Source organism: Cervus canadensis, chromosome 4, assembly GCF_019320065.1.
Source record: "Cervus canadensis isolate Bull #8, Minnesota chromosome 4, ASM1932006v1, whole genome shotgun sequence".
Taxonomy (NCBI): domain Eukaryota; kingdom Metazoa; phylum Chordata; class Mammalia; order Artiodactyla; family Cervidae; genus Cervus; species Cervus canadensis.
Genome location: NC_057389.1, coordinates 16,104,157 through 16,131,083, shown reverse-complemented (window position 1 = coordinate 16,131,083; position 26,927 = coordinate 16,104,157). Strand labels below are relative to the sequence as shown.

The following is a 26,927-nucleotide window of genomic DNA, read 5'->3' as shown; positions in this document are numbered from 1 at the left end:
CTCAACTTAGTTTGGTATTGCCCTTGTTTGATCTTTCAAGGAAAAGAAGGGAAGAGAGGAAAAGAAAGGAGAAAAGAGCGAGCCAATTCACGTCAGTAGATGATCAAACATTCCATAGTCTTTCCCCACCCGCCCCACACCTCCAGAGTTTATTTGAATTCACACAGATGTTTTACAGATATAATCAGGTCTTCCCAGAGGGATTCATCTTTCCTTGCTGTTTACCTGTTTAGAGAGTCTGTTTTCCTCTTCAATGTACTTCTGTTCTTTGGGTATTAATGTTCGTAAGCTGGCTTTCACCTACACATCAACATATGTGTCTGTTATGGATGAATATATTACAAATGTTTACAAGTTTTTCACGCAGTTCAATTTGCAATCATTGCTAAAGTTTCAAAGTCCTGGCTGCGGTTCCCATAAAATATAAATGTATACAGTGGCACATGCATGCGCTTCCATTTCTGCCGCCGGCAGGCAGTGGCTACAGAACAGCCGCAGCGGCAGCCGCCAACTACAACAGAAAGTGTGGGTGTGCCAGGCAGTGGCCCAAGCGTATTCTCCAGGATACATCAAGGTTTAGAGAAAATGAGGGATGACAGAAATTCTCTACAAATCAGGAACAAAAGCTTTCATGAAACTGAACTCTTTAGCAGTACAAAAAAGCCAAAGTTAAGACTTACAGCATTAAAAATCACATCTATTTCAAGATAGATGACCCCCTTTGTTGGCCCTGTCAGCTGCTTGTTTTTCAAGACGTAGGCTTTCTGTTCACCATTTTGAATCTGCGGGAAAAGGACATGACAGCCGTCTGTCTCGCGGTCTCCACTGAATACACTCCCTCAGTGACCTTTGACCCCCAGCTGCTGAAACTGACAGAGAACCCAAAACAACTGTGGCAATTCTGACAAGTACCTGTTCATTACCAGGATCAAGTCTGTCAGGAAAAATTAACTATCATGGGATTCAACATGGCCGTGAATCGAGTATGTTAAAATTTTTAGTGTTCTTATTACAGACCTTGGTTGAGAAATGACAGATATAGAGCTGAGGGCTTTTTTTTTTTTTTTTTCCTTCCTTGAGCAAAAGCAACACAGAGCTATGTGTCAGGTGAATAAAACTTACGGACAGCAAGGGTATAGCAACTTTGCCCAGAAAGTCAGCACTTCGGTCCCGATCTTCATCATACACGGTCACTTCAAGAACTGAATGGATATCTTTAATGTTGCTGCAAAATAAATATATGTAAGGAAAAAAAAAAAAGACTTCATCAGTGGGGAACAAGAACACAAATGCTTTTGAAAATTTAGATAGCTCCAGCTGATTCGGTGTATATGTGTTTTATGTATGCTATTTGCATATACACGTACATAGGGCAGCTTGGTATCTGACAGAATTTCCCACAATGCATCTTAGTAGACAGCAGTGATGGTTCTATTATCTGGAACTTTGAATACAATTTTAATTTTAAGTTATAATTTTTCAATAAAATATAACTTCCATCTGGATGGCCACAGAATAAATCACTGTTAAAAAAAAAACCCATCAATAAGCGGCACTGATTTTTTTAGATTTTTCCTTCTTCTCATTATTACAATAATTTCTATCTTCTTATAACTCCCACATAATTTCTATCTTCTTATAACTCCAAACTTAAAACTCCCAGGTTTGATTTCAGCAAGAGTCACAGTATATTTTGTATCATTTGTCTTTTTTATTATAATTTTTATCCCCAGCTCTCATCAAAATGCTAACTTATTTCTGTTAAGTTTATAGTAAAAATTAACTACACAGAATATAGAATGTAAAAAATGTAACATTGATAGCTATTGTACCACCCCAGGATTTAGAAATTAAGTAGTGCTCTATTATGTTCCAAAGACAACATATGCTAATAAACAACTGTGCAAGCTCTTCATATTTTTGTTTCTAGAAAAATAAGCCCCAATTGTTGACAGCATTTATTCTTTGATCAAACTGTTTACCAAGAAAACATGAATTAAGAGAAAACAAAAAATGAATATATTCATTACTGAAAGACTGCAGCCACATGTGAGAACAGGCTTTATCAGAGCACAATCAATTAATGGCTTTGATAATAATCAAACCTATTCATTCAATTATGCATTCCAGAGAAAAACACTCCACAACCTTCTTAGGAGTGCAAGTCTCCGGACCAGGCTTTCATGTCTTATAAAAATGTGAAATTCCTTAAAGATAAATTGGTCAGATAATTAAATCTGATTAGTTACTGGATCTTAAGCAAGGACATTATAAGAAATTAATGAGGAATTTAGCAGTTTCTCATATACAAAAAAATAAAGCTATGTTAGAAAACTTTTAAGAAGTACTTCTATTTGGAGAGTTTTCCTTTGTTCCGAGTTCATTTCTAAAGCCCAGCTTAAAAAAAAAAGCAAACCCACAAATTTAGGAGATACTACAGAGTAGCATTGGCAGCTTTTACAGTGAATGATTGGAAAGATTTACAAACTTTTTAAAAAAAAAGAAAATTAACTCAAAGGGTTTTTTCTTTTTTGGGGGGGGGGGCAAGTAGGACAGTACTTAATATTCTTATTGTGCTAAAATGCAACAAAACAAAACTAAAACATCTGCTGAATCCGAGACTGGATTGTTTGCTGATTTGAGCAATGGAACAAATAGAGCTTTGTCCTCCTTGGTGTCAGTGCAATTGGGGAGAATTTCAATAGAAAGTATAAAAGGAAGGAGCAGTATGGCAATTCAGTTAATGGGAGAAAAATCCTTAGTCAAAAAATGCACAGCTTAAAAAAATATCTGTATAAACACACAGAAAAATGGCATACCCTTTCCCCAGGTTTCATGCTCAGGAAGGTAATGCAATTATGCAATTCACTATTGCTGGCAAAGGCAGGCCAGAGGCACTGAACTGTTAATCAGTTAAGAAAACACACAAAAATCTCGAAAATAAATATCATTTAGTATCATTCTTGAAGCCAGCTCAAGATAACCACTACTTACAATGTGAAGACTTTGTTCCACTCAGGGTTGAGATTTTTGTAGACAGTATGTGTTAGCAGCCTATCATTGTTCAGCTCAACCACACAAAATGGGTCACTTTTACCTACAAGAAATATGTGGGGAACAGTTTTAGTATAAATAGCACCCCCAGCTACCAGTATTGTGACCATGACCACATCTCTTTTCTAAAAAGTCTTACAGAAAACAGAAAGTAAAGTACAATTTTAAAAATTGAAAAAACAAACAAACATTAAAATAGAGTTAGATGTAACAGGATGATGTTAACAATTGTGATTCAGAGCAATTTAGAACTTGAAAAAAGTTCTAAAGCGCTAATTTATATAGCTATTTTAATTTGCAAATTTTGTTTTTATAAAAATAAATACTGTAACTGCCAATTATGAGGGCAAATGTGATATGTGCCCATCCCCAAATCAGATTTTATTGAATTTAATGATCAGTTGAAAGGTTCAGCCCCTTCACTTTAGGTGCATAAAGTTGCATGTATTTTCCAACTCATCTGAGTCACTAAGAACTTGTAACAGAAATTCCTAAACAAGTTTATTTTGGGAAAACTGCTATATTGCAGAACTACAATATTTTAATCCAACTTTAGATTCTCTTATGAAATATCTATGGCATCAGTAAAAGGTAAATTAGACCCTCTGAGGCAGGAAAAATTCTGCCATTTGAACTTAACCTCAACAAACCAATCTGCATGCTAAAGAGATGTATTTTTTCTGTCTACGGAGAGAAAAGGATTTGAAAGTTATCACATGTTTACAGCCACTCTGCACCACCATAGTCAAACCTCATCCATTCGGTAATTATATCTTGTGATGTCCTCAATATTTTTGTAATGTCATGTCCTATATTACAAGAACCTGTAAAGTCAGAGGCTCTGTGGGGGCAGTATTAATGATATTAGTGCAGCATGTAATTTGTTTGATACCTTATACAAATGACAATGAAATCAATATTTAGACAAAGCTGTCCAGAGGTCATATCTTTTAAACGACAATATTGATTTAGACTACATAAGAGGTTAATGTGCATATTATTAACTTTAATGATAAAGAATAATTGTTTTAAATGCATTGTGAATTGTAGTCACAGTAGTTTACACTTCTGTGAAAGCTTAAATATCATTGAAGATTTTCCTATTAAAATTTAATAGGAAAGAATTCATTAGCTAGCAAGGACAGATAAGCTGTGTATTCCCACACAGCAGTGTATTTACTTTCCATATTGTAATTTTGAAAATGAGCTGTACAAACTTTGACTTACCTTTAACTTTGACTTACCTTTTAATTTACCTCTTTATTAATTTTACATTAAAAAAAGAGGTTTAATATGTGTGTGTTAGTTCGGTGGCCTCATATAGCCCATGATAACTGCATAATTTAACATTATGGTAGTCTTTTCAATTTTTGGTCTTGGGATTAATTTTCAATAAAGAATAGAGAACTGAAAGTCTTTCAGGTCTGGTGAAAATTTCATCCCTGATTTAGGATCTGCATTTTTTTCTCCCACATTCTTCACTCCTCTCCCCCTACCTGCTACCAACCTTATTTGTACCTTATACGTGCCATGAAAGATAGTATTCAAAAATTTTTTCTTCATTAAAACACCTTATAGTAGGTTTTATTTGCCATGTCAACTTTATTTTGTCCCAGAGAATTTAGGTAAAAGCATGAAAAGTAGGTTAGTTTTCAAAACCTTAGTTAGTCTTAAGACTCATATTAAACATTGTCTTCCCACCTAGCTTTGTGCTGGGTACTATGGTATGAACAAAAGAACACAGCACATAAACTACAACCTCAACTAGTTTATAAAAGATTTGGAGAGAGAAAATATCTCTATATATACCAAGCAGAGAGAATATTAAAGCCATATTTATGATGAAATCTATGACAAAAGAATACCTACTTCACTTTCACTTTAGATGAAATGATAAGCTTCAGAAACACTTAAAAGACAAGTATAACTCTCACACTTCCTTGGACTTTCTTGTAATTTTTCTTAAACACACGTACATTCATATTAATCTTAACCAGTAAAAATAAGTACAAAAAATAGCACTTCTTGGTATTTTTGTTCCCTTATTTTCACTTACTTTACTTCAATTGTTAATACTATTCTATTTCAATTAACTTGGTTTTACTTGCCCTTGAATAATCAACAATGTGTGATAGATTCAGTAAAAACTACCACTTCTCCAATAACAAAACACAAGAACAAACTCTAGAGACTGAAATCTATGCTGAAAAAGTTTACTTTAAACTTCTATGAACAAAGGATGAAAATGTTGACTTTTTTCCCACAGGAAATTATATTCAGTTGTGTAAGCAAAGAGTTGGACTCTACTGGGCAACTAAACAATAACAACAAAACTGAATATAATACTTTCAACCAACCCCATGGAAAGTCTCCCAAATCATCACCTTTGTTACTATATCCTTATTTGCTGACAATAGAAGACCTAGGTCAGTGGTTGGCCAAAGGATTAGAAAGAAACAAAATCTGTGCTTAATGTTATTATTCATATTCTGCTAGGAAACTAATGTATTTATCAAACCATATGTCTATGAGGTAGTGGCAATCCATATTTTCTTGCTATTTAGTTGATTATTTCTCAAAACCATTTTAGGGAAAACCAGTATTAGCCATCTATCACCACATTACTTAACCCCTCAGTTACTCTTTTCTATCAGAATAAAGTTGTTAAAGAACTAGAGACATTTCTACACCAAAAACAGTGCAAGAGTCTTCTAAAGCCACTTCTCAGTCATTTTGCTATTCAAACTTCCAGTGGCATACCATCAATGGCAAAGACATTCTCCTGTCAGCACCTACCTTATAACTTGAAATGGGCAAGCAATGTAATTTTTAAGAGACCATGTTAGACAATATGCAGAATAGAATGGTGATTACATTAAAAAAGAAAGCCTTTTGCCTAAGAAAGACCAAACATGTTTTGATTTATACTGATTTTTCCCAATATGAAATCTATTATTCTTATGCTTACGGTCATATTAAAGACTGTGATCAGTGACAGGAACTCATCCATGTACAGGCTATTTTCATTTTTCCAAAAACTTCTTCCCAAATTTAACCCACTTTTGATCTCTTTTCAGTATCTATTAAAATCCATGTTATATGGTATGTGTGTGTGTGTTTAGTTGCTTCAGCTGTGTTTGACTCTTTGCAACTCTATGGACTGTAGCCCACCAGGCTCCTCCATCCATGAGATTCTCCAGGCAAGGATATTGGAATGGGTTGCCGTGCCCTCCTCCAGCGGATCTTCCCAACCCAGAGATCAAACCTGTGTCTCTTATATCTAACCTGCCTTGCAGGCGGGTTCTTTACCACTGTGCCACCTGGGAAGCCCATCATATGGTATGCTGTATAGTTCTTCATCTCCAATCTCAAGTTCCTTAAAGTTCTCTACTTGAGCTATGTGTTTTGCATCCTCAAATATTCGAAGTACTTCCAGAGCTCAGGGCATGGCATTAAAGTCCAATGTGAAAGGCCAGTGGTCTGGGAGGAAGGGCCTAAACTTTGGAGGCAGAGCAAGCTGGGACTGAATACTCACTCGGGGACCCTGGGCCAGTTCCCATATCCCTTCAACAGTGACAGTAATGGTTCCTTGTAGATAATAGCTAGAATATAAGTAGTAAAATGTCTGGTATACTAGCAAGGGCCTCAATAAAATATAGCAATAATAAGGGCAATAATAATAGTTACTGCAATAATTGCAGGCATTTTCTGAGTTATTATAAGCCCAACATAATGTTTTCATTCATTTGCTCAAAAAATTTTTTGATTCCTCTATGAGAAAGATGCTTTTACTCTTTCTGTTTTACAGAGAGGAAACTGAGGCTGGATAATTATATAACTCACCAGGTCACACAGGTTGTAGTAAAACTATCATTCAAACTCAGGTTTGAAAACAATATGATGCTTAGAGCCCTTGATCTACCCCCTTAGTTGCTCAGTCATATCTGATTCTTTGTGATTCCATGGACTGTAGCCCACCAGGCTCTTCTATGTATGGGATTCTCCAGGCAAGAATACTGGAGTGAGTTGTCATTTCCTTCTCCAGGGGAGCTTCCTGACATAGGGATTGAATCCAGGTCTCCTGAATTACAGGCAGATTCTTTACCATCTGAGCCACCAAGGAAGCCTCAACTGTGCCATATCTCAGTATTTAGTGAGTCACACCCATGGAAAGGCTGGGTAATGTCTTGTCTGTAGATTCATTTATTCAACAAATGCTTATTGCTTACCATATACCAGGCATCTTCTATGTGCTGAGGACACAGACATGCATAAAACAACTTTAAAAACTGCTGAACTTGCAGAGTTTGCATTGGAGAAGAAAGACAATGGATAAGAACATGTGAGAGTATTTTAGAAAGTGAGAGTATTTTAGAAAGTGCTAAGTACTATAGAGAAGAATTAAGTTGAGAAGATCAATGAGGAGGTAAGGAGTGCTGCTATGTATGTACAGTCTTAAAAAGGGCGGCCAGAGGAGGTCTCAGTGAGAAAGCAACAAGCGGGCAAAGAAATGAAAGAGGCAAGACAGTGACCCTTGGCCAGAGAAGTGACTGTGCCTGGTGTTTCCAGAAAGCCAGTGTGACTGGAGGAATGGATGGGGAGTGGAAAGGAGTAGTAGATGACACAGTTGGAGAGGCACAGGGAGGGTGGCCAGTCTCTGGAGGAGTTTGCTTTCATTCCAAGTGCTAGGGAAAGGTTTTGGCGGGATCTGGGTTGAGATGCAACCGGATCTGATGGCTGCCATTTGGAAAATAAGGTAGAGAGGGGGCAATGAAGGAGACAGGGAGGAGAGTTAGTTAGGAGGATTTTACAATAAACCAGGTGACATAAAGTGATCAGATTCTGGATATAGGTTGATGGTAGAACCAACAGAATTTGCAGATATCAATATTGAACAATCTATTATGCCTGATGTTATTATTTGGAAATGGAAAACAACCTATTGAGCTTAGCCAAGTCAGTCTCCTTTTGCAAGGACAAGAAGTATTCAACAAAGTGCTCTGACTAGCTATTTCTAGACCCCAGAAGAGGAACATTTAGGTAAGGCCATCTTATCTTTAGCTTCCATTCATCTTTTCTTTCTACAAAGTTATGTTTTTACAGTTATCAGTGTGGATGCCAACATTAGGTCTTTACACACTATGCTATTTTTGACTAATTTAGAAAGTATCCTTCTGCCATTGCATGATTCAAGGGCAATTAAAAATTAACAGCAATTGCAACCAAAATAAGAGTAAACATACAATATTAAATACCATGAGTTTACTACTAGAAAGCCTGCATGACAGTTTTGTTTTAAAGAAGTGGCTACACATAGTTGATGTGCTTATCTGGTTTGCTAAATGATGCTTTAAATGACTGGCTTTTCAGTTCCTAAATTTTGCCATCTTGATTAGACGCCACTTAAACAAACAAAAACAATCACAGAAATACCAGTGATGGACCTAACCATTCATTATCTGCTTAATTATTCCTTCTTTTCATCCTTTTGTCATTCTGGTTAGACCCTGTGACGGGCTGCTTTGCTTGCTGAGGGTCCTGGAGGAGGGGCATTGACTACAGGATGCAGCATTGATGTCTACAGAGTGCCGGTATTTTGCAAAGCTCCAGAGAGCAAGGCAGAACTGGCTCCTGTTATCATTTTATTGGATACCATCAGGCTAGAAGAGCAAGGAATGAAGGCAGCATCCAAAGTTGCAGTGTATTTTGTTTCCAGCCTTTTGGGGCTATTTGAAGAGCATGCGTGTATGGGAACAAAGATTATATAATTTCTTGTTCCCCTCTTACTCATTCTTGTCGGAAGACTAAAGCAGACCTGTGGGTACCAAGCGGCTCTCCCTTAACTTGCACTATTTTAGCTAAAAAGTGCCCATCCCTCTCCTTTCCAGTGCAGGAAACTGGAGATTTTGGTTTGGATGCAAGACAGAAATTGCAGCAGTGCAGGGTGAGGATGGGGCAGGGGGGTTGCCTGTGTTACCCACCGTGACAGCTAGAAGAGAATCTTCACCTTCTTCGAGAGCATGGCCATTTTCCAGTCAATAATTTCTAGAGAGTTGCAGGAACACATTTTGAAGCTATTCATTACTTATCGAGTGTCTGCTTGCCTCTCCCCAGAATTCTAAGTATGATTAAGGCATAGTCTGAAAACTTAAGACAGCTCTAAGAAATGAGTATTAATCTAAAATAAAACAAATGGGTTAAAGCAGCCCTTAGCCCATTTAAAAAAAAAAAACAACAACAACAAAAAGACACGGTCCAGCTCTCAAAACACACACAATTTAGTAGGCACAACAGACACATAAATATACAATAATAATGCAGGGTTGTGAGTGCTATAATAAAGGTGAGTAAAGAGTGCAAAGGAAGTGTATCATCCTCTAAGTCTAGAACAGGAAGGGGAAAATAAAATGAAGACTTTTTCCTGATGGAGATGACTCTGGTGATCTATGGTAATTACACCTCTCTGTCACCAGCAATTTTAGAAGTGAAGGACTTTAAGATTTGTGCTAAGGAATATTTAGTTTAAATCTTTTTGTATATCCCTTTAATAGGGTCTCTTTAATAGGGTAACACAAACCTAGATCTATATTATATAACAATTATAATATGGGAGTGGGTTGCCATTTCCTACTTCAGGGGTTCTTCCCAACCCAGGGATCAAACCCATACCTCTTGCATCTCCCGAATTGGCAGGTGGCTTCTTTACCACTGGGCCACCTGGGAAACCCATGAGATAGATACTTACCACTGGGCCACCTGGGAAACCCATGAGATAGATACTTACAAATATTGTTAGGACTGATGCATTTCTCCATAATCTGGTTTAATACTAAGGGCTATCTTTTCTTTTTTTCCTATGAAATTTTATAAGGAAGAAAATCTCCCAGGAGAATTAAAGTTAGGAGGAGACTATTTCACCTTGACTCATAAAAATAAACCTGTAACAGATTTTGAAGCATCTACTGTATTACTTCAACTCTTCTTATGGTGGAAAGACATTTCTATAACCATAAAAATAAACGTCAGAAAAGTCTCCAATGGGCATCTCTTCTGGCAATCTTCAAACCGGCAGTCAGGGTTAAACAGGGTGTGCTGACTGGCTAATTCGCTCTCACTCCTAGCTCTGGCTCTCTGAGGTCACCACACTGACATATTTACAAAGAACTGTGGGAAAGTCAGCACCAGCCCTGTTTTGTGGGCAAGCAGATGACTCCAGTTCATGCAGACAACTGGTTTGAGCATTGAGGCCACTCAAGAGATACTGAATGATATTCCTGCTCCCAGAATAGAAGAAAGTCAATCCCAATCTATCAGTGGTGGGCTGTGTCCAAGGTCATTTGGCTGCTGACAAGGAGCACCGTTTGCTGGGTGTGATGTGTTATAAAAATGTGTGCGTGTGGAGGCCCTGTGACCACCTCTTTGTTGGCATGTCTCTGAAAATACAGAGGCTTTCAGTGGCACTGAAAGCAATTCATACCCACAGGGGCCTTTTATTTGGGGCTACCTGGCACAAATCAAGCTCATTGGTTTGACTTCTTCAGTTGCCACAACTTGAAATGGTTATAATTAATCTTAAAAATTATAATCAAGGTTGCCATCTTTTTATAAACTGGAATTAAGTCCTAGCATATAACAATGTTATAGCTGAGGGAACCCCACAGAATTCACCAAAATAAAGAGCAGCCTACATTGGAGGCATCTTCCAATCCTCTCCTCATCACTGGAGGTGAGGCTTTGACCTTAGCTTTTTTCATTGACTGACCTCAATATGTTTTTTTTTTTTTTTTCTCAATATGTTTTAAACGTCTGGTTGGTATAATTACATTAGCTGACCCTCTTCACTAGGTTCCCACTGGGTCTGGTTCTGGACTGAGTAATAATAATAGGGCTTCTCTTTTCTTAGTTAAGTCATGAAGCAGGTGTCATAGTGGCAGAAAAAATAGGCCCTCTAATTTTGTGGTTCTTGGTCCACTAGGTCTTTCCTCATATTGAAGATTTTGTAATGCCCTCCTCTCACTATTCTGAAATATAATAAAACCAACCCATAAGTGATTTCAACATTTAATATGATGCTTTAATGCTATTACCCAGAGGACTAAATAGAAAGTTGTATATAACTAAGTCATACATTTATTTATTTAACAAATTTTTATTGTTAAAAGATTTATTCAACAAATATTTATGGAGTATCTGCTCTTTGCCAGGTCATGAAGGAACTGGCTACCCACTCCAGCATTCTTGCCTGGAGAATCACATGGACAGAGAAGCCTGGTGGGCTGGAATCCATGGGGTCACAAAGAGTTGGACATGACTGACTGATTCACAGATGAAAAGCAAAATAATGTCTCTGCTCTCTTAGAGCTTGCTTGCAGTGGGGAGAGAGGAGAAAGAGGATGGATATTGAACATAATTAATAAGTAGAATATATTGTATGCTAGAGTGATGTATGTTAGCAGAAAACAGAAAAGATAGAGCCAGATAAGGGGTCTGAAGAGTGCGGGGGAAGGTCACAGTTTATATATTTAATTATGGTGTCTGGAGTAGACCTCATTGGTAAGGGAAGCCTAAGCAAAGGACTGAAGGAAGTGAAGAAATAGCTAAGTAGATATCAGGAGAAAAGTGCTCCAGGCAGTGGGAGGAGCCACAGAAAAAGTCTGATGTCCTCTGGGACTCTGATAGGGGGGCACAGTGAGCAACAGGAAGAATAAACATGTCAGAGATGTAACAGGGAACCAGGTCATGAAGTACCTTGGAGGTAATTCTAAGGTCTTTGGTGTTAAGTGGCAGCCATCAACAAGACTTGAGTTAATAATATATATTTAAGGGTGCAATCTAGAGTCAGATAATCATGAAACAGATTTTAAAGCTATATTAGCGTCTATATTTAGTCATGCAGGACATGGGACAATTTTGCTATTTATGTCTAGTTGTCTATTAGTGTCACTATTTATTACTGTCTAATTTTTTAAAAGACAGTATCCCCAACACCCAATACAAATAGTGCTCCCCAATCATCGTGGCAACTTAATTTCCCTACAAATTTCTAAAATACCAAAGGGGCAATACTGCCATCTCCCAACTGAGAATCATTTCCCCACAGCAACAGTTTTTAAACATTTTGGTTTCAGGAAATCTTAAAGGTTACCGAAGATCTCAAAGAGCATTTTTTGTGTGTGGGTTATATCTATCAAAATCTACCATTTTAGAAATTAAAATTGAGAATATGTTAAGACATACTGTGTTCTTGGGATGAAAAAATTGTTAAAATGACCACACTACCCAAGGCAAGCTACATATTCAATATAATCTCTGCCAAAATACTAAAGACATTTTTCACAGAACTAAAACAAATAATTTTAAAATATGAATGGAAACACAAAAGAGCCTGAATAGCCAAAACATTCTTGGGAAAGAAGAACAGATCTGAAAGGAATCATGCTCCCTGATTTCAGACTATATTACAAAGCTACAATAATCAAAATAGTATAGTAGTGGCACAGAAACAGACACATAGATTAATGGAACGGAACACAGAGCCCAGGAATAAACTCAGTTACTTAGGGTCACTTAATCTATGACAACAGAGGCAAAAATATACAATGGAGAAAGGCAGTCTTGAAGAGTGCTGGGAAAACTGGACAGCTACGTGTACAATGAGATTAGAACACTTCCTCACACCATATACAAAAATAAATGCAAAATGGATTACAGACCTAAATGTAAGACTGAAAACTCCTAGAGGCAGAACAGTGTTTGACATAAATCATAGCAAAATTGTTTTTTGGATCTGTCTTCTAAAGCCAGGAAGTAAAAGCAAAAATAAACAAATTGGACCTAATTAAACTTCATTTCTTTGGCATAGCAAAGGAAACCATTGACAAAATGAAAAGTCAACCTGCTGAATGGAAGAAAATGTTTGCAAATGATATGACTGTTAAGAAGTTGATATCCAAGATATATTATCATCTTATACAACTCAAAATAAAAAAAAAAAAACCTGATTAAAAAATGAGCAGAATACCTGAATAGACATTTTTCCAAAGAGGAAAGGCAGATGGCCAATAGGCATGTGGAAAGATGGCCAACACTGCTAATCATTAGGGAAATACAAATCAAAACCATAATTAGACACCACCTCACACCTGTCATCATTTCTGTAATCAAATGTAGAGGAATGTAATCAGGAAGTAGAGGAAAAAGAACTCTCATATACTGTCGTTTGGAATTTAAACGGGTATAGTCAGGATTCTGCTGGTGGCCCAGTGGCTAAATCTCTCTGACTCTCAATACAGGAGACCTGGGTTCAAGCCCTACTCAGGGAGCTAGATACAGCTTGCCACAACTCAGACCAGGTGCAGCCAAATAAATAAACAAACAAACAAACTGGTATAGCCATTCTGGAAAATAATATGGAGGTTTCTCAAAAAACTAAAAATATAACTTTTTCATATGACCCAGCTATTCCATTCCAGGTAATATATCTGAAAAAAATCAAACCACTAATTTGAAAAGATACGTGTATCCCCATGTTAATGGTAGAATTATTGAAAATTGCCAAGATAGGGAAGCAAACTAAGTGTCCATCAACAGATGAATAGATAAAGAAGTTGTGGTACACAATGGAATGTGGTATACTATTTGGCCATAAAAAGGGAGGAAAATTTTGCCACTTGTGGCTATATGAATAAACTTGGAAGGTATTATGCTAAGTGAAATAAGACAGAGAGAAACAAATACTGTATGATATCACATATGAAATATAAAAAATACAGCAAACTAGTTAGTGACCATAACAAAAAAGAAACAGATTCATGGATACAGAGAATAGATTAGTATTTACCAGCAATGAGAGGGAAGGGGGCAGGGGCAATGTAGAGATAGAGCTATAAACTATTATGTATAAAATAAGCTACAATGAGGTATAACACAGGGGATACAGCTAATATTTTAGAATAATCATAAATGGAGCACAACCTTTAAAAATTGTGAATCACTATATTATACACCCTTGGACTGCAAGGAGATTCAACCAGTCCATCCTAAAGATCAGTCCTGAATATTCATTGGAAGGACTGATGCTGAAGCTAAAACTCCAATACTTTGGCTTCCTGATGCGAACTAACCCATTGGAAAAAACCTTGATGCTGGGAAAGATTGAAAGCGGGAGGAGAAGGGGATGACAGAGGATGAGATGGTTGGATGGCATCACTGACTTGATGGATATAAGTTTGGGTAAACTCCAGGAGTTGGGAGGCCTGGCATGCTGTGGTTCATGGGGTCTCAAAGAGTCGGACATGACTGAGCAACTGAACTGATAGTGTACACCTATAAATTACATATTACATCAACTATACTTGAATTAAACAATAAGAGATATTCATTTGGAAATAATGATAATAAATCCATGACATGCTAACATTAGAGTGATCAAATATTATGTAATATTTGAAAAACTCCATTGTACACTCATGAGAGAATGACAGTGAGAAAAAGCAAATAACATCTCAGTATTATTTATAAAAGAGTTTTGACTTCACAAATCCCTAAATGGGTCTTAGGAATTCCTAGAGGTTCCTGAGCTACACTTTGAGAGCCATGGCTAAGAGCAACAGAAGTAAAGTTTAATGTATATATGAATTTATTTCCCTTGGGATCTAGTGCCATGCCAAGTCACTTCAGTTGTGTCTGACTCTTTTCAACTCCATGGACAGTAGCCCTCCAGGCTCCTCTGTTCATAGAATTCTCCAGGCAAGAATACTGGAGTGGGTTGCCATTTCCTCCTCCAGGAGTTCTTCCCCATGCAGAGATCAAACCTGAGTCTCCACATTGCAGGCAGATTCTTTACTCTCTGAGCCACGAGGGAAGCTCAAATGAAAGTTGTTCAGTCATGTCCAACTCTTTGTGACACCATGGACTACAGAGTCCATGGAATTCTCCAGGCCAGAATACTAGAGTGGGTAGCTGTTCCCTTCTACAGGGGATCTTCCCAACGCAGAGATCGAACCCAGGTTTCCTGTGTTGCAGGCGGATTCTTTACCGCCTGAGCTACCAGGGAAGCTCAGGGATCTAGAAACAGATGTGAAAGCATATTTATAGTAACTTGTTTAACTAGGTGCATTCTTGAGTTCTAGAAGTGAACATCTTGATATATGCTGGGGAGCCCAAAATTTATAATAGAAGAATGGGAAACAAGACAGATAAGAAACTGGAAAATAAAGACAAAGGAGACTATGGGCTTTATAAAATAAGAAGAGGCAGTAGAGAAGTTATGTCTAAACCTTCAAGAGTTTAAATAAATTATGGCAAAAACACTTAAAAGACTTTATTTTCAATTAATATTTAACAAGAAACTGCATGTATCTGACTTGCTATTAGATTAGAAATACAAAAGTTGTTTGGCCTAAAATAAATGTAAAAACATATCATGAACTCCTCTGTTTTTCCAAGTCCTTATAAACACTTTAGGACCTTCAGTAAATATATATTCAATTAGATTCTGCACAGAAAAGTATGGGGTTTCAGATGATTATCTGAATAATTCACATAAGTGAATTAACTAGCTGGAGAGGTCTTTTGCAATGGAATAAAATTCTTTAGATTTTAAAAAAGTAAAAATCATATTAGGTGATTAAACCTTTTTATATTTTTAGGCAGTAACACTGAAAATTGCCACCTGTCAGGCCTTTGTCTTTAGAATGAGATCTTTCTTTTTATTTCTCATCTACATAATATCTACTCATTCAGGGGTCTGCTCCTCATCTTGGCACCTACCGCAGGATCTCGCAGGATCTCAGATCCTGAAGGCCTGGGAGAGAAACCTTACAGTCCAAGTCTGAAAGCTCCTCTAGGACTTGAAGCTCCCCCCCCTGCAACCAGGTGGTGATACCGACCAGGCATCAATGGCTCCAGTGATGGGGAATCACTACTTCCACAGGAATATTCTGATCCATTTTGGGGCAATTACAAATTAGGGGGAATGCTTCTTTGCCTTTTGTCTCTCTGGAGCTTTTGTCTAAGTTTAAATGAGACAAGGGGTGAAAATGAGGGATAGCACCTGTCACTGAGATGATGTGGTTCGTGTTCCTCACCTGCTCTCTTGCACTGGAGAGTGTGGATGGCTTGCTGAGCATCTATTCTATTCCTATTGTATCTCTTCCTGAAACCAGAGAAGCCACAAAAGCCAAAGTGGCATTTCCTGACTTCTTTGCAGACTGGGGTTGCAGATGTGATTCGGGTCGCATCGATCAGAGGTATCTGCCTGAGATCTGACACTAGAACTCAGTTCTCCGAGAGGGTGAACGGCTCACAGAGTGAGCGGGAGTGGTGTAGGCTGTCGTCACAGTGCCTTCCCCACAGGCTCATGTGGCAAAAGCTGCAACATCTTGGGCTCTCTCATGTAGCTCTAGTATTAACCCCTGGAAATCAGACTTAGAGCTTGTTTTCTTAGGCCCTTCCTGCCTCCAAAGATTCTGTGATCCACTAAAAACTCTAATAAATCCCTTTCTGATGAAACATGCTAGAAGGAAGTTTGCTCTCTGGATTGAACCTTGGTCTTTACTACTCTTACCAACTCCTAACAACATCCTTCCCATGACAGGCTTTTGGATAACTGACCAACAAATCAATTCAACATCTTCCTTTCTCTAGTAAAGGTTAGTGGCTACAGTGACTAGATCTGGACTGGCATCCTTGCCCCGCCATTCACGAGCTGGAATGTGTGTATGTGTGTGTATGCGTGCGTGTGTGTTGATCTGGACAAGTTATTTAACCTTCCACACTTCCATTTGCTACTTTGTAACAGGAAGATAACAACAATACCTAATTAGGTTTCTGTAAGATTAATTGTGATAATCCTTATATCAGGCTTAGGGTAGTGTCTGACACATGATAAGGGCTCAAGAAACCTTAGTTGCTACGATTACCGTCATTATCATTTTCATTGAGCTAGTTTCAATGTCCTTGATTCTAAAACACCAGATATATCAACCGAGGATGTATTCTGGTTAGCTAGTCAATGTCCTTCTTTAAAGAGTAGCTTCCAAAACTGAATTCCCACCCCAGGATGTCTGATGAGCCCAGAAGTGGGTATCATTTCAACCTTCTCCTCTGATTCAATGTAACAAAACTGATGTAGGTATAATTCACTCTCATGGAGATTAAACTTGATTCAAACTCAAAGACTTTATTTTCTACTGTTAAATCAAGATATCACTGTTTTTACACAGGCAAGCCTTTTGATTTACACTTTTTAATGTTCATTTTGCAGAACTGAGTCTATTAGTTAAGTTTGTTGATTATATATATGTATAATTTGTACATTATATATATAGTATATATGTATATAAATAGCATACATATTGGTCTGATATATAATGAATTAATTATGCCTCTAGCAAGTTTGATAAAGAAGCAGTCAATTACCTCCTCAAAGTCAATAGTCAGTATGTTGAACAGGCTAGACCAGGGATAGAGTGCTGCATTCCTCTGCATGGCATTCCCATTGCCATTAATCCTTTAATATAATCACCCTTTGGGGTGGCTCATTTAGTCATTTATGAGTCTAACCACACTATCATGTCACCCAAATATCCCTGCAGTAGGATTTTATTTCAAAAGCCTAGTTAAATCCATCCTCTCTGTAGTATTTCCCTAATCCACTGTTCTAGAAAATTCATTTCTTATTTACACACCTATATCATAATGCAACAAAATATATAGAATAGTTTAATTTTAAACAATGATTCTAATGTCAAAAGCATTTCTTCAAGCACTGGGTAAAACCTTGGAGCTAGCCCTCCAAGCCAGATCAGCAATTCTCTATTTCTTTACTCAAAGGATCATTTTGTAATCTTATTTCTACAGAACTCAATTAATTATTTTATAGCATTTCTCTTCCCCTCATTTCCCATTGATAGTGGGACCACCACTTTTTCAGCCCATAGTCCTTCACCTCTAGAGCATATCAAACCCAATTATTAATCTCTTTTGTCATCCCACCTAGTCTTCCAGAGCAGTATCTTCTAGCCATGTGACCTGCATATGAATCACACATGATTTCTGCAATTCCCTGTAAAACACTAGTTCAGACTCAGGACTCACCAGCCCTTATGCTAAATTAACATTTTAATTACTCTTCTCAAATATTATCAACTGTTTGGTTTTAGAAGAACACTTTTACATTTCTACAATCAGAATATGATTTAGCTTTTTAAAAAATAAAATTACTAAAGGAAGCAACATTTATTTCTATGTGCAATATGGTGTCATAAAGTATACTATCTGCTTAAAAGTCTTCTACAATCTTCGTTATTAAAAGGCAAATAGAAACATTAAGTTATAGAAAAGAAATAGAGCATTCTTGGGAACTTTATAACACATTTTGTGTAAAATTTTGATTTTATGTTTCCAGAACTATAGTTTTAAGATTTTAAGATAATGAGAATTTAAAAATTAAGAATGATATCCACAAATAACTCCCAACCCCCAAGGGTAAATTAATTTACCCTTGATAATTCACAAATATAAAGGAACTCTGTTGCATTTTGTATATAATACTTTCAATGGAACTATATAGCGTTTAAAGGACATCTGTTTTCTCTTCTTCTATGATAGGTTTTAAACAGTGATCATAAACTCTAAGACTGCATTTATCAGATATTATCAATGTTATTAAATGTGATGATGTCTATGAAAGACCTATGCTATTAAAGATTCAAACTGCTACAATTCTATAAAAGAAACAGCAAAGCTACATCTATTCCAGTAAAGCTGTCATATCTGAAGGGCCACTCAAACAACAATGGCTTCCATCTTATGCAGTTTGCTTGAGTAACCCACAAAAGTTAATTTTTTAAAAGGATAATATCTTGGATGCATATGTGTTTGGCATTTAGTATATAAAACTTTCAAAGACCAGACTTGCCTTTTTCTGTACAGCTAGTTTTTCATTTTCTTTCTCTGAATAGACCCATAATGTTCAGGGAAAATATCAAGAATAATAAATTCAAATCTCTGTATAAAATATACCTTCATGACACACTCAAGCTGGAAATCACAGGAACCAATAAAAATGCAGGCAGCCTCCTGATAATGAGGTCAGAAATACAAATAAATTTACTTTTAATGAAGACTGGAGGCACAGTAATCAAAGTGTTAAAATTCATTTCATGCATATCTCCTTTGCTTCTTAGCTGATATTTACCACGCAATCTGTGAGAAAGTAGAGGCCTAAGAAGCTCCAGATAAATGGCTCAATTAATTGTACAGAGGTAGGCTTCTTTGAGCTGAGCTGGAGCTGTGAGCTCTTTATTAAAAGCACTATTCTGTCGCCCATAACCTTGTTCCTTGACTCCTCTCTGGTTTCCAATTTAAACAAGTCCCCATGCGGCCTGCTCTAAAGGGCTTTGTCTCCCCGTCATTGTTAAGAGAGCTGAGGCATCCTGGAAGTGTGAAATCAGACCTCATGAGTTGAACGGTTCCCCAGGGAACGCCGGACTGCGCAGAAGGTCAAAGTCATGGGCCGGACCATCTAAAAGTGTCTGATCGCCCGTCTGTGACGCAGCAAGTTGGGGGTGGTGGGGGGTGGGTAGGGCTAGACTGAAGAGGACTGAAATTGAACACATCTTAATTAAAGCCCACAGACAGCAAAACAAAATGTTTTCTAGGCAGCCTGTCAAACGGGGCTTAAATTTAGCTCTGCTAATGAATCTGAGCTGCTAACTGTTATTTCTTAAGATAATAAGACTCTCACGGAAGCTGATAAAAAAACTGTAGCATGTCTTTTTCTGCTGTTTTGTTACTTAAATATTTTCCAACAATGAAGACAGTTTTCCTAAAGAAAAACATGGGAAAAGTCTATGCAAATAAAGGGGTAGTAAACATCTCTCTTAATAACTAGTAGGTTTCCAGACTCCGGGGGCTGGTGAGTCGCAAGTCTTGATGTGCAGCCTTGTTCCGGAAAAAGATATGCTCATTTAGTGGGACTGTTTCAATGACAGCTCTGTTAATTGTAAAATTCTCTCCCTCTCTTCCTTTTTTTCCTTGCTCTCCCTCTATTGTTTCCTGAAAGAGATGTGCATTAATTTGAGAGATCAATTCACCTGGAGTGAAGAAGTTTTATATGAGTGTACCTTTTAATACAGTGAAAAGGCAGAGCATCTTTTGAAAGGGTTTCACAGTTCTCCCATATCAGTGTTTCTGAAACGAAGTGCCTGGTATCCCTGGGGAGGCTGTGACCTCTTCCTCAGGAGCTCAAAAAAACAACCCAAGGGAAAATGAAGGGGAGGGGCTGAGGAGAAGAACTCTTTTCTTTTTCTTCTTTAAGAACTTGAAAGAACCAAGAGGCCAGGTCTAAATACTCTGCAAAGAAAGCCTCACTCAATATAGAAGACTTTAAATGTTCAGCTGAAAGCAAAAATTAGGCTCTGTCCAAAGAATAATTAGAAGCTAGGAAAGACATATTCCAACATACAGTGAACTCTTTCCCACCACCAAAAAAACAAAAAAATTTCCCCCTTCATTGGTCTTTCTCTCCACACAATCTGTCCAGTTTCAAGGAATACTTGATTTAGCAGTAGAATCTTCCCCAGTGAGCACAGGGCCAGTCGGAAGAGTTTGCTCTGATGGTCCAGAGAGACATTAACCTTTTCACTGGGTACTTGAAAGGTAAGTAAGTTGTACCACGCAGTATTTTTCAGTGAATCGAACTTTTTCCCTCCTGAAGAATTTCACTGACCAACTTTGAAAACCAGAGTGCCACTTTCTCAGGCTGTGAAAGGCTGCCCACAATTTGACTGAAATTTCAATCCACTCTTGTGCCTCGCTCAATGCATGTGTATGTGTGGGAGTTGTAAATGGAGGCCTTAACCACCAGAGTTAATCTCTTTTTTAAATCTGTATTAACCTTAATGATTTGAAGTGCACTGTCCAACACTGGGCCATTGAGACGGAAGAAAAAACTACCCTCAACTATCAACAGTTTATTAGGGGCTTAACTGAAGTGACCTACTGTAGTAGCCTTTAGCTGAACAAGGCTATAGGCTTTTTGTGGAAAGGAAAAGAATTGAGCGTTTCATTAAAAAGTAATTTGTGCTTTATACTCACTCATTCAAAGAGAGTCTCAATTGCTCTTTATTCACACAGAGTTAATACAGTATCACAATGTTTCTCAATGAATGTGTTGTAACAAAAGAAAAATTTTGCATTTTGAAAGGAAAAAACTCTTTGTAACTGCAGTAAGATTGATGGCTACTTAAAAGATTACAGCATCTCTTTTCTAGTGCTCCTGCTAAATGATGAAATATTGTAATTTAACATTTTTTGCTTAAACTGTGGATGTTTAACTTGATATTCTGGTCATTAAAAATATTTTAAGAATTGAGTGAAATTGGTAAAATATAAGTTTGTGTTGCTGGACTTGTTGGGAAAAGTGTTTGGAAACCAACCAAGTATCTTATGGCAACAGCCCCGTTTATATCAGCTCAAAAGTATTTTTTTGCTCCACACAGAGAGCTATCAGTGATTTAAAATCTCCCCTCTCCATCCACAACAGTCCTAAACGGATGCTAATTTGAGCATTTGTAGACAGCACCACTGATTCTCTTCCTTTCCTCAAATTGTTGCTAAGTATCTTGTAGAGCCATAGTCAGATTCTCCACTGAGAGGCACAACATATTTTTAAAGTTCTACTTTGAAAAAGCAGGAGGTAAAGTATACAAAGAGCTTATTGGTGCCCCAAATTCCATGCTAAAGACCAGGAAGGATCAGGATATATTTATATATATGTATTTATAGGTATGTATGCATTTATCGTTTGCAGAAGTAAAGACTTTAAAAACAAATGGCAGAATATTCAGACATCTGACTTGAATATATGGTCCTCGGTTTTGGCCACCATCACAAATGTCATAAAGACCACAAAAGGCCCAAGGGTGAGCGAGGTCAAAGACTGAATTATCCTCTTGCCCCTGAATAGTTCAACATCTCTCTTGTTCAATTCAGAGCACATTAGATTATAAGGTCAGTGTGGAATGAGGAATCATTAGATTTATATCCCTAAAACTGGAAGGAAAAAATGGAGAATCTGTTATTTAGTATTCTCCAAATTAAAGTCCATTTTATCAGATCAAAATTATGTCTCACTGAATCCCTAGGGAAAAGGTGATTGCTATTCACACTAATTTACATAGAACCATTATGAAAGAAATATACCTATTTTCTCCAGCTTCAAGAGAACATGTACTTTAACTTGCATAGTGGCATATAGGCCAACTGGGTTCAAGTAATTGGCATATTCATGAAGTTTCAAAAGCAATGACAGCTTCTCTCCAAGAGACACAAACAGATAATTATATTTAACTTGTGTAATGGGCAGGTATCTAAACTTCTGAAGTAAATGGGATTTGAATTTTTGTATAAGAAATTATTGTACCCACTATAAATATCCAGGGATAGTTCTTAACACTTCGATGCTAGTGGTAGGAGCCCGCCTGCCAGTGCAGGAGACACAAACAGACCTGGGTTCGATCCCTAGGTCAGGAAGATCCTCTGGAGAAGGAAATGGCAACCCACTCCGGAATTCTTGCCTGGAGAATCCCATGGACAGAGGAGCCTGGTGGGCTACAGTCCACGGGGCCGCAAAGAGTCGAACATGACTGAAGCGACAGCCTGCACGCACGCACACGTGATACCCTCTGATACACTTTTAATTCTAGTCTTTTTCTCTATCTTCAGATGCTTTTAGCCCAACACTGGGTGCTCCCCTCCACTGCAGAAAATAGTCAAGAAAAGTGAAGATGCCTCCTGTGATGGTGAATGTCACTGCCATGAATTTCTGAATCTACCTGCTGCTGGGAATCAAAGGCTGGCCAGAACCTCTGTGGTGTAAAAGCAGCACTGAATTCCCCTTCTGGTCTTTAAGTTCATGTTCAGAGTGAACCAAAAAGAACAGACCAGTTAGTCAACCATTCATGTTGACTGTTGGTTCTAATAATGAAAGCACATAATAAATAAAGTCATTTTGTCCAGATTAATTTGATTACAATCACACACAAAATAAAATCGAATGTGAATAAACTTGGTGTTCACTAATTGTTTAGTACAGGAAGCCAAGTCAGTATAGATGCAAAAAATTACAATCTTTTCTCCCACTATTTTCAGGTATGCCTATTTTGAAATAATATCTGACAATTGTTATTATCTGCTTGGTTAAAAATGAGTTGATAATACCCGCCATAAAGAAACTGTAAAGTCCCAGCATTTTTACCTTTATCATACAATAAACAGTCACTCAATACTATGCAAATATTAAAAAATTTAAAATATTGTCATTTTGGAACAGACATCTGCTATTTTAGTCTTAAGGCATGTGATCTTTTAATTAGGTTTTGATTCTATTCCATTAATTAAGGGCAGCAGTGACCATATAATGAGCTTGCAAACCCTCATTTGGTAGGGAAAGTATATTTCTCCCTTTCAAATAAGTTAGCTACCCTTTGAGGGTCAACTTGCTGGCCATTCATAGTGGTAAGCGTATTTCTACAAATTGTAAGTGGATACTTTCTTTCAGGAACAGGGGAGTTTGCACAAAAATCGGTCAAGTCAATCCTATTTATTGTTCATCTTGAGATGGACAATTTAAGGAATCATATAAATCCTCCCAAATCCTATGAAATTAAACAGTAAGTAAATGCTCACATAGCTATAAATTCAAAACAATCATTCTGGAAAGTAATGAAATAACATGTTATAGAAACATCAGTATCCAAATCAGGAAGCTTTAAGACATCATATTGATTTTGGCATTTTTACAGGCCTGTTTCTTGGTTTTCCAGGCCTGTTTCTTGAAAAAAAGTTTAGAACAATGTAGATGTTTAGTTTAGATCCAGAATTATCTCTGAGATGTGCTAGTGAATTTGGACAACTAAAGAATTGGATTGGCAACACAAATACCAAAAGTTCATTCCAAGTAATTGAGTGTTATGTATCTAAAATTTTCAGCAAACTATGTAAGAGATTTCATGCATGCATGTTTGAGTTATCAGTGTTGATGCTATAATATCATCTGAGGGAAGCTGATACTGTTTTAAGAGAAGATACATCATTACTACCCAAAGACACCAAAATGACAAAACCTGAAAGAAATATAAACACTGTGTTGACTAAACCTTGGAGAAGGCAACAATTCAAAGCTGTTTTCATTTTTTATTATGTTACCCTTCTTTTAAGCAGCTGAGACAGTATAAAAATCAGGTGGATAGCAAATCTTTGTAAGATCAACACACTTTACATTATTTACTTTGATGATTCAGTCAGATGAAATGAGAAGTTCACTCATCAAACTGTATAGACCTGGCATGCTGCTTGATACATAGGCAAAAGGAAAACTGCGTTTCTTACCTGTGACATCAGCAGCCATTAACCCTTCTGCTCTGATCACTTTCACTTGGAGGAAGCCCACATCTTTCAGGTTGTGAAATATCCGCAACGGGCTCTGAAACACCCCAAAGTCAGTATTAGAAAAGAAAGGTCCTAAAGCATCTCTAGGAGTGCGCCGAGAAAACACCAAGCGCTATGGTTGATCTCAGGATGCTGCTGAAATGATCCAAGGGATATTTGTGTTTCTTCAATAAGGATGCCCTTCTCTGCCGTCATGAATGTGTACACATATGCATATACATTTGTGTAGATAATTATTGCTATGTAAGTAGATTTTTTGAAAGAATAAAAAAATACCACAACATTGCTTCTCCATAAGTAATTAGCAGTAGATAGTGAACAATCAATTATAAAATATGACATGTCTGCTTTCTCCCATCCATCTCCTTTACCAAAGCACTCCAAGAAATCTTTCATCTACAGGCATGATGATCTGGAGACAAGTGATTCTTAATAGGAATCTTAGATTGTTGGATAAGTAACAAATACACTTCAGGCTTTGGGAGTAAGAAAGACAACATTAAATTAATTATTTTTCTACTATATTTTCTCCTTGGTGAGCTTTGGAAACTGTAGGTGCTAGATGGGGGTTAAAGATTATTTTATAATATTTAATTCAAAAGGTTTAAATGTTAGAAAATACCTCATACCTTTCAGGTAAAAGACATATATAATCTTTTAAAATAAATCAAGGTGATTGCTAAAAATCAATTCAAAAATGATGGATAATCTTTTCTTAAATTTGTAAATTTATCTGTCATTGTAGTAGGTATAGAAGTATAGAAATTTTGATAGAAGAATCAGACCCAAATGCTAAAACCAATTTAATTTCATGAATTAATAGTGCCAGAGTATGAATAAGTATAATACCTAAAGGAATTAAAAGAAGGGATACCAAGAATATAATTCAGAACTCTCACGAACATAAACAGAGAGTAAAATCAGCCAATAGAACATGATACACGTTTGTTCTGGAGAAGGAAATGGCAGCCCGCTCCAGTAGTCTTGCCTGGAAGATTCCATGGATAAAGAAGCCTGGCGGGCTACAGTCCATAGGGTCGTGAACAGCTGGACGTGACGACAGGACACACACACATTTGTTTATTTGCACTTCAATGCAACTTTCTCATGGCAAAAATCAGTATTTTTATTCAGTAAATCAAAGGCACTGCTTTATAATCATCTTTAATATGCTTTAAAACTGGAAAGCATAACACAGTTTCACATAAGAAAGTCATCTATTAAAACGTTACTAAAGATCATTCCCATCTTTGTACTGAGAACGTGAGAATCCTGAGAGGCACGCGCTTACCACGATATGAACGTGATCAGCCCTGTATGACTAGTCATTGTTTAGACTGAAGCTCTGACCTTGGTATGCTGAGAGGAGGAAACAGATAGATGTGTAATCTCATAGCCTAACTTTGCAAAAAAAAAAAGAGTGTTTAGCACAAGGATTAACTCCTAATCTTTTATTGTTTTTAAACAGCTGTTTATCACCCAAACTCTCTTTAAGCTACCCAGATGACAGGGTTTAATAAAAATGCACTTCTCTCTCCATTTAAATTCCTGTAAATTGAGGGTTTAAGAGTGGAATGTTAGACCGAGTGTTATAATTCAGAGATCTGTAGACACCTTGTCTTCCTAAGGTGGTAATGATCAGGTGTGGGAAGCTGCTTCTTATCTCAGAGTTTACGACTGTTAAAGGCCAGGTAAATCTCCTAATCTAACCACGGAGAGGAGTTTTATCAAAAAAGGTTCCTGTCCTTTAATTTTTAGGAACAATTTAGACCAAGTCTTACTGTGACTGAAGCAAGTCTCTGCAGTCCGAGAATCATTTTTATACCGGTAAACTCACTGCAGAGTCACACTGTTACCGGGACTTCAGCTCCAAAGTTGTGTTTTCCATGCAGAGGGGTAATTATTTGAAGGTTTCATTTTCTCCAGTCAGCTGACAGTCAGTAATTTATGGCAAATTTCAACTGTTTAGGCCAGCAACACATGGATTATAATAAGAACTCCAAGGGGGAGGAAAAAAAAAAAAAAGAAGAAGCAAAACACGTAAATATATCAGTTAAAAAATATAACTTTAAGGAATACTTCATCAAGAGGTATTCCGGCCTTGTTATTTATGGTTATTTTAGAAGGCCTCTAAACCAGGACGGATTCTGAAGCCAGAAATTTCCATAGCAGAGGAATCTATGATTTGCTGTGAATCCTTTCAGCCCTCAATAGATGGGAAAAGATTGAAATGCTCTGGAGAGGAGTCCTCTTTATTTTTTTAATGAAAGGCTGTATAATATATTTTCTCTATGGCTGCAGCAGCTGTCAGGAGAGCATCTCAGTTCAGCTCTATTACGGGAGAGGCAACACCCCATCCTATGGCATCGGGATGCTCTGAGGGGCCAGCGCTGATTGACAGCTTGTCACCGTGACGT

General features: G+C 37.3%; 1 protein-coding gene across 11 annotated transcripts in view; it reads right to left on the bottom strand.

Annotated features, from left to right (window-relative positions):
- Positions 1–26,927, bottom strand: part of MCTP1 (multiple C2 and transmembrane domain containing 1) — a 558,463-nt gene that overhangs the window by 159,922 nt on the left and 371,614 nt on the right. For 8 of the 11 annotated variants that reach the window (XM_043464640.1, XM_043464643.1, XM_043464642.1 and 5 more), the window contains 5 exons: positions 24,451–24,544; positions 2,995–3,097; positions 1,123–1,225; positions 681–782; positions 226–300 (listed from right to left, as the gene is read on the bottom strand). In XM_043464640.1, the coding sequence (XP_043320575.1) occupies positions 226–300; positions 681–782; positions 1,123–1,225; positions 2,995–3,097; positions 24,451–24,544 (477 nt within the window). The remainder of the gene's footprint in view (positions 1–225; positions 301–680; positions 783–1,122; positions 1,226–2,994; positions 3,098–24,450; positions 24,545–26,927) is intronic. The other 3 variants (XM_043464651.1, XM_043464644.1, XM_043464649.1) reach the window with 1 other exon arrangement.